The 8797-nt window shown below is 40.3% G+C and overlaps 1 protein-coding gene across 2 annotated transcripts; it reads right to left on the bottom strand.

Annotated features, from left to right (window-relative positions):
- Positions 1-2933: 2933 nt before the first annotated feature.
- Positions 2934-4552, bottom strand: nkx2.4a (NK2 homeobox 4a). Of its 2 annotated transcripts, none has more exons than XM_034112131.1 (2): positions 4183-4552; positions 2934-3628 (listed from the first exon to the last, which is right to left on the bottom strand). In XM_034112131.1, the coding sequence occupies exons 1-2, from the start codon at positions 4550-4552 to the stop codon at positions 2934-2936; spliced, it is 1065 nt and encodes a 354-aa protein (XP_033968022.1). The 2 variants fall into 2 exon arrangements, with proteins under 2 accessions (XP_033968022.1, XP_033968023.1); XM_034112132.1 differs by having other exon boundaries at positions 2934-3601.
- Positions 4553-8797: the final 4245 nt, after the last annotated feature.

The following is an 8797-nucleotide window of genomic DNA, read 5'->3' as shown; positions in this document are numbered from 1 at the left end:
CCTTCTACATTCACATTATTCAGTGCAACCTGCAATTACCTGAGAATAATAGTCAAAAAATATAAATATATCAGCAGGATCTATTATCCCCTGGTTAATGCTGTATTTAACATCATTATGGCATTGAGCTGGAACACTCCTTCCATGGAAATATCTCTCTTGTATGTCATGGGCATTGTCATATGTGTTGACATAAAATGGGTATTTTTGCACAGGTGATGTTCTGCACATGCATGGAGGTAACACCACACAGGAGCGGCCTTAGACAAGTTTCCAGACAGAAATGATGATGGCAGCACCAATTACATGCCAAGCCTGTCTCATATACCCTTACAAAGAGAGGTACCCCCCCCCAATAAACGGAGAGAAGCAACAGGCACAATAGCCAGTGATTACCAAGCATAGCCTATTAGTACGCCATAACTATGGCTATTGAAAAGAGAAAAGAATGGCTTCACCTCCACTTTCATTTCATGTGGCACACTATCAGGAATCTTTGTTGACAGCTCATTCATGCCCTCAATTGAGAGACAAAATCTATCAGGAACACCTTTGCAGCATCAAAGTGTATATTGTGGAATGCATTTCTCTTTTTAATGCTCTTATCAAACTCCCTTCTGATGGAGTTGCCGAGCTCAGTACCAAATGTCAGGTGCATATTGGCTCTGATGCTTCCTTCGAGTGTAGGGATGATAGCACATATACATACAGCTGCCAGGTATGTGAAGGGGTTGGAAATGGGGGCTCTCCAAGGTCTCCATTGAGACACACTGATAGCCATCATCATCATCATCATCATCATCATCACAGGGTGTCATCAGCAAGGGGATTGAGAAGTAATTTCAAAATGTGTTTAAATGACCACAGGAAATGAAATGTTAGATCCTATTATCAGCCACTGCTTGTGTAAAAAAACGAGAGGTTTTGGAGGACAGTAAAGGGGAACCGACAGTGATGCTAAGTGATGACCTTAAACACTTTGGAGTTTGTTTGCACAAATCATTCATCTTCTAAAGAGACTGATCAGAATGAGCATGCAAGTGTGTGTGTGTGTGTGTGTGTGTGTGTGTGTGTGTGTGTGTGTGTGTGTGTGTGTGTGTGTGTGTGTGTGTGTGCGTCTAGTGCATGTGTGTCTAGTGCATGTGTGTGTGTGAATAAAAAATAAACTGTAGCTAATGGGTATTTTCAACATTCGCTGACAGTGCCTTTCAATGCATCATAAAATAATAATAATATCCTTGTTATAATAAATCTAAATTACACTCATTTGCATTTGTTGTTTGAAGGTGAAGGAGATTCTTTGTAAATCTTTAGATTGTTGCAATTATGCTTATAATATATTATGGAATCTTTTTTTATTATTAAAAGGCATGTGTCAAATAACGAAATTAAAGTTTGATACATTTTTGAAAGATTTGACATTTTGCCCTCATTTAGTTTACAGTATTATATTCTCATTGTATCCCCAACAGTGCGCTAAATATCTATACTCGTAACTTTCTCATTCAGCTTCACGCTCAAATATGATCTTTAATACAAATTCGAGAAATTTGAATAAAATGTCTAAAATAATATACATTTGACAAATTGTAATTAATAAACAGTTTTTCTTTATTCACATTTGTTTTGCATGGTTGGTGTTGGAATCCATAATTGTTCTAAATGTATAATTTGACGAGTGAGGCCTGTGCATAACAACAATAATACTAATAATATTAATAATAATACTAATAATTCGAGTGTAATTAACCTTAATGCAAGATCACAATAATTCGAGGCATGCTCTTCATTCTTTTATGTAATATATTCGATTTTCCAATAATTGCTAGTCGTTGTGTGTTTTATGGAGCCTCGCATTCCCGATGAAATTGACCAATTACATTACGGCACAACGAAGGTCTGGGCCTATTAAACTCAGTAAGATTAATGTATTTTGAGGAGTTTCATAAAAAAAAAACTATATTATTTATACATTGATGCATTAATTTAAATCACTATTAAACCTGCTTGTGAGTGTTACTGATTTAAAAAAGGTGATTCCCGGTCTGAGACTCCTGCAGACTTCCTCCATGAAAGGCAGCCCTCCAAAATGTCACCTGAACAATGCTGGCTCCCTCATCGACCTTGCTTTCCTGCTCAATTTGGTCTCAATCACAACATAATGAAAATGCACTCCAAAACAGATCCCTTTTTTAAAAAAAATACTTCTTCAGGAATAGCTCTCACACTTCCAGTTATTTATTGTTAACGTTCACTTGGTTTTTGAAACATATACAGCAGCCATCACGCATGTGTTCCTTTTTAACTTACAAAAGAATAGAGAAAACATAAAAGTGGACGCAATAACGATTATTATACAGTTAAACGCATTCTTGTGTGTTAGCCAAATATACAAGTCCCTACTTTATTTAATAAGTCTAAATGAATACATTAGTTTACAATATTAATATGATAAAATACCAGGTTATCACCGTAAATAAGGAGTGGTGGCTTTAGTACTCCAAACCTGATCCCACCTTTCCCCCTCAAACCCCCCCCCCCCCACACACCCCAAGTCCGAACTCAAGTGAAGCAGCATTCCTTTTTGTTTCAACAACATAGACTACGTTTAAAACATCATGAGGAAGGTCCAAAACATGGATTACAAAAGGTCCAGAAAAGACATAATTGCTTTCAAGGGCAGCCATTTCTGTAATGTTCAAAAATAGACTCCCCTCTCAGAGATGTCAAGAAAATGTGCCCTGATCAGCTGGTGCGCCTCTGTACCCTGATGTTTCTCCAACACCAAAGGGCCCCCGTTTTCAGTTCCCACAATATTCATATATGATATATGATACATATATATATATATATATATATGAATATTGTTTTGCTCGTGGGCTCATCCGCAGGTTCACATAGAAAAAGTGGAAAGTGACAGTATGTATTAAGTCCTACCACGTTCTGCCGTAGAGGAGGTTTGAGCTGACCATGTTACTGGTGTAATCTACAGCAGAATTGTCTATCTGGGCCATGTTGAGCTGGCTGTGCAGTGAGGGGGGGCTGGGCGACATCTCCTCCAGGTCCATAGCGTTCACCTGCTGCTGCTGGCTTTGGTGCTGGCTGAGGCTGCTGGTCGAGGATGCGAGCACAACTCCGGCTCCGTTCTGTTGTTGGTTTTGTTGTTGGCTCTGTTGCACCTGTTGCTGGTTCGGCGTCGGCGTGTTGGAGCCGTTCTGGCACGGTTTGCCGTCCTTCACCAGAACTGGCACGGCTACGCGCCTCGGGGACTGCGACTGCTGCTGGCACAGGTTCCCGTCCTGTTGCTGCTGCTGCTGCAGCTGCTGCGTCGCCTTGTCTTTGGCCTGGCGCTTCATCTTGTACCGGTGGTTCTGAAACCAGATCTTCACCTGGGTCGGTGTCAGGTGGATCATGCTGGCCAGGTGCTCCCTCTCAGGCGCCGACAGGTACTTCTGCTGCTTAAACCTCCTCTCCAGCTCGTAGACCTGAGCCTGCGAGAACAGGACGCGCCGTTTCCTCCTGGGCGCTGAGTGGAGAACTGGCATGGATTTGGAAGGGTCCCCCATTCCTGAGAGGCTCCCCATGCCGGACATGTTCATACCTGTGGAATGTCCCATGAATCTAGAAACTTAAAAATATACATACATATACATGCGTTCAATAAACAGAAGAGGAGAACACTGTTTCGCCTGTCTTTATCCATTGTTTTATTACTATAAGCAAATAAAACACAAGCTGGAAAGCATTAGCCTAAAAAACACATTTGATATTAATCATAATGCCACTAATAATAATAATAATATAATAATAATAATAATAATAATAACAACAATAATAATAATAATGATAATAATACGTATAATATTAATAATAATGCTTTTAATTATTTGCTCATGACAAAGATAAAAGCCGAGCCAGACTTGAAAGAATGATCTCCTTTTCAGTTTAACCGTCAGAAATAGTCCTTGTAAATTAAAGAAGTCTTAAAATTGTGTAAATAATTTGCATTTACTTGTTATCGTTAGCTACCCAAACATTGATTAAATATTATTAAAAAGCAAAGCATATTTAGCCTTGTGCGTCTGCCCCTCTCATTCCTCATATGTCAATGTATTTATATTTATTAATAATGACATTTAAAAAAAAATAGAAAATTGTGCATAAATGGATCAAATAACTTACTTGTGGAGTATCTTGGATCAGGGTTGGAGCTGTACCACCCTGTTGCTGCTGCACTATTCCGCATGCTTTCCTGGTACGACGGGAGGTCTCCCATGTTGCCAATGCTTCCATTGCAGTATCCCCCCATCGAGCTGTGGGAGAACTGGGAGACGGTGTGCGGCATGTGGTACGTGGTGGCCACGGTGCCGTTATGGCCCATGGTGTGCTGTTGCATGCCGGTTTGAGACACCTGAGGCTGTCGGTAGGCTCCCAGTGGAGAGGTTAGGTTCCCTGCGCCGTCCATGCCACTAAACTTCTTGTAGGACTCCTCGATTGGACTCAAAATATCTGTCACTGAAAAAGGCGTAGTGTGCTTTGGGCTCAACGACATGATTCAGAAAGCAGGTAGATTTTTGTGTTTGAGCAGATCAGCCGTGTTGTTGTATCGGCTCTCTCCTTGGTGGATGTCTACGTAAGAGAGTGCTTGTAGTGCGCCTGAGATCCTATTGATCGCCTTGGAGAAGGAGGCGAGCCCAGGGCGCTCTTAGCCCGGGTTTATTGGAGCCAGGAGCCAGGTTTACGACAAACACAGGGGGCGGAGCAAACCTCCTAAACCAGCAAACAATAGTCATTTACATTTTAGCGAAATAATTCATGAAATAAATACTCTTTGCTTTATATTAACTTGTATAAATAAATAAAACATGGTTTTTTTTCACCATCTATTTTCGAATGCCTTTTCCCCCCTGACATACAGGTGAGAATAACCCTGCTGCACATCAGCTGATCTGACCACATTATGAAAAATGTTTTGCGTCAGGAGGGAATTCCACTCTTTCTAGAAACTTTGAGAGCACTTTGAACAGACATAAGGGCCACCGAGTATCATCAAAGAGCCACAATGAAGTTGTATGACCGGCTCATTTATGCTTCTTAAGCATCATTTTGCCCCAGCAGAAAGGCACAAGTCAGAATAAGCTCAAAATGCTGAAAGGGAGCTGCAATAGAGATCCAAACCTGTGAGTATATCACAATCTAACTTCCATGATCTGCAGAGGAGTATAATACCTAGGATTTAAACAATATTATCTGTCCAAATCGTCAGGTTTCCTGAAACCAATTCCTGCATAATTTATGAAAGATTACAACTCGACCTTTCTTAGAATAAAGAATATTCTTCATCGACTTAATGCAATTTGGAGACAATATTGTGAGCCTCAAAACCCTCAAGTCTTGTCACTATATCCAATGACACTTTGCAGTCTTGACCTGACATTGTAATCTCTGAGCAAACTGACTGGCGCCAGGGGAAGAATCAGAGGAAGGAGACACACAACAGGGGGGGTCAAAAGAGAAAAGAGCTACTACAAATTGCAATAATGAACACCAGTTAATGTAGCTTCCCATTAAAGCCTATAACATGTGTCTCCTCTATGGATCTATAACACATTATTGAGCCTATAGCTCATCGTAATTGAGAGGGGGGAGAGCTATAATGCTGCTCATAAACGCTAATAATCATAATGATATTTGTATGTTTTTCATCAACACCTTGCAACAGACAGCAGCAGCAGCAGGAGCAGGTGTTGTGCGTTGGGGTGAAATGTGTACCCATCTTGCTTGTATTGGAGGAAGGAAACACTCGTCTCCATGAAGCCACTAATGTAATTTAGCATGGCATGGCAGCAAGTAGCTAGCTATACCCTAATTGAGCAATTGAAGACGTGACATGGTCAGCCATCAATTATAGCGAGATATCAAGAACACCGGTTAACTTGACAGCCTGGTTGTAATAAATCATTGTTCTCATGCATATTTTTACTACCCGAATTTCTTCTGTTTTTTGTTTGTCCCTCAGATGTCTGGATTCCGCAGCGGATTTAAAGTGAAGTGGTTGGACTTTATTGTTGTTGAGGTAAGGCAAACAATGCATGCGTATTCCAAAGTCAGCTGGAGTTGACAGAAAGACGCCGAAGTAGGACAAATAAATCCTAGAATTAACTGTTTTGGAGAAAACAGGTGCAAATCTCTCGATAATAATAATAATAATAATAAAACACTATTTCCAGGAGAGAATACAAATGATAACGATCGCCTTTCTTAAGTTAAGTTAATATTTCATACCTGCAAATATTCCTGCCCTTGTCCAGAATCCTGTACGTCTTTTCCACCTTTTTAGAAGCAGCAGCATGGCGAAAAGAAAAGGTAGGCCTCGGCCCAGACCTCTAACATTATGTAAATGAGGCAAACCTCTCAACCTTGTGGATTACTGAGTCAGAGAGCAGGACCCTGGTCCACAGACCCTCCACATTAGGATCCCATACAAATCTGGAGCTGGTTGGCTGCATGCAACGCTGATCAGAGTCTACATTATTATATTGGTCAATCTAAGTTAACTTTTATGTTTTACATCCAGTGAATTTGATGTGGCCAAGGCAGAAGGGAGCGAGATAAAAGGACGCGCCAAGGAGCCGTGAAGAAGGCCCAGCAAAGGTTGGTTCATACATCTGACACATTTATAGAGAACATCATCTAAATAACCAAACCCCTTTGCTAGATGTTCATGTAAATAGTTGTGTTGCTTTGTGCGTAAAATACAACCGGCGTGTAGAATTCTTAATGCACATTTTTTTAACATTAATTTAAATAAGCCTGATACTTGCCGCTCCAAGGAGAATCATTGAAATCCTGCTGGCTGTATGATAACAATTATATTTCCCCCCCAGAATTACGCACGGGATGCTGTGTTATTTCGCGTATTAGCCGTCTTGCTTTCACCTGTAGACACATTTTAAAATATCTCCTCCCTGACTAATACATTTGGAGTCTTTCTCGATTATTTCACTTGGAAAAAATTCAACACGCGTTTGATTGCTTAATTGCTGAAATAAGATTTAAAAAAACAGTGCAACCTAATGTGTCATTATTCTACAGGAAGCGGTTTGCCAAGCAATACCTGCAGTAGTGACTTAATCATTGTGCGCATTACTGATAAGACGTATTGCTGCACAATCGCCCAATCCAAATAATCCTATAGGGACATTTTTAACCAATTTTCCGATATATGATGTGTAAGTGTTTGACGGACCATTTAAGTGTTGTTAACCAGGACACAATAACAATCCATTTATGTAGTTTACATCATACAGAGAACCTTTCCCCGACATCCTAACCCCCCTCAGCTCAGCTCAGCGCAGCAGATGGAGCAAAGCGCCTGGTTTCTGAAGTGCTTTTCTTCATCTCGTCGTTGCTGGTTCAATACCCTGAGAGATGTGGAGAGATGGCTGAAGGGCCAGGGTCCTGACCTGCAACCTCAGCCACACACCGGCCGAGCACAAAGTGCAGAAAACATGGGGATGTATATTGTCTATTGTCTTTCCGGACCTAAGTCTGTAACTTAACTTTGTTTCATAATGCAAGTTAAAGAAATACTCCAAAGGGTTTAGGCGTTATAGTTTGTATCGTGCGGCGCAGAGGCGAATTTGCAAGTGAATAATGCAAAAACCATGCCACGTAAAATATTAGATGATAAATGTCACTGCAATCCTATCACAACAAAATAAACAGAAACTAAAAACAATTAGGTTTCCTTTTGCAAGCGTAAATTACGCACGACTTTGGCGCATGCTTTTTTCTTTTTCTTTGTTATCGCCTATTTTAGGGTGTCTTGGGTACAGTTCCTTATAATGAGTTCTAATAACTACAAGAAAAGGACTCTTCTTTTATTTCTAAATTGGAAAAAACCCATAAATATATTAAATAAGAAATGATTAAAGATTATGTGGAGTCCTCCACGTCTTACCGTATAAACAGTTAATGTCTGACAACAGAACACATTCAAATAATTCCTTAAAACTATTTTCTTCATTACAAAAAAAGCAATTCAGTGGCGATAAAAATGTAAGGCGTTATGTCCATGGTTTTGAAATATTTTTGTAGCGTTTTTAGCCACGAAATATAATAGACCTATACTATTCCGTGAAGCATAAACCCCGTTTTGAGCTTTGAATACGGAGACTGAATCTTGCAACAGCACAAATGATTTGTCTTCCTCACTCCAACCCTTACATTTAAACCACATCTGTCCTATGGCCGGCCCAGTGGCTTGTATTGGTGTGGAAAAATGCCACACCTGCAAGTCAGCGTAGTGCCATTTAGATCAAATTCATTCTCTCCTCTTAAATGTCCGGGCAGTGTGAGAGTAAAAAGCGGGCAGGTGCATATCTTTCAGCTGCACTACTTGAAACGGTGCGGTTCCTCAGCTAAGTAGGTTAAAGGTCCTCCCAAGTGGAGAAAGTATGTGCCAGGCCTCTTGAAGACCGTATTCTTCTGCAGGAGTTTGCATTCATTCACAATTAATGTCGCTTGATGGACGAAATGATGCTAATAGGGCGCCAAAAAACAGAATATGGGCTTTAGGATCCTGACAAAAATCTGACAGCTGGGAGGAAGTGTTAAAGAATTCAAAATGGTTATAGGATTAGAAGTTATTTACTGTATTCATAATGTGCACTTTATTTCCTTGATTATGTTAAAGATAGTTATAATCAGACACTGGGAAAGGCATGTATACTGTGCATGTTGCATGTAGGCAGACATTTCATTTCTTATTGGAAAATACTCCAGTCTAACGGCA

This window comes from Pseudochaenichthys georgianus, chromosome 22, assembly GCF_902827115.2.
Source record: "Pseudochaenichthys georgianus chromosome 22, fPseGeo1.2, whole genome shotgun sequence".
NCBI lineage: Eukaryota > Metazoa > Chordata > Actinopteri > Perciformes > Channichthyidae > Pseudochaenichthys > Pseudochaenichthys georgianus.
Note: the sequence above shows the minus strand (reverse complement) of the source record. Positions and strands in the feature narration are given on the sequence as shown.

Bases quoted from the DNA above. Each gene is read 5' to 3' on its own strand.
- nkx2.4a (XM_034112131.1), bottom strand. From the start codon at position 4,552: ATGTCGTTGAGCCCAAAGCACACTACGCCTTTTTCAGTGACAGATATT. The intron at 3,629-4,182 runs GTAAGTTATTTG...TATATTTTTAAG, and splicing joins TGATCCAAGATACTCCACAA to TTTCTAGATTCATGGGACAT.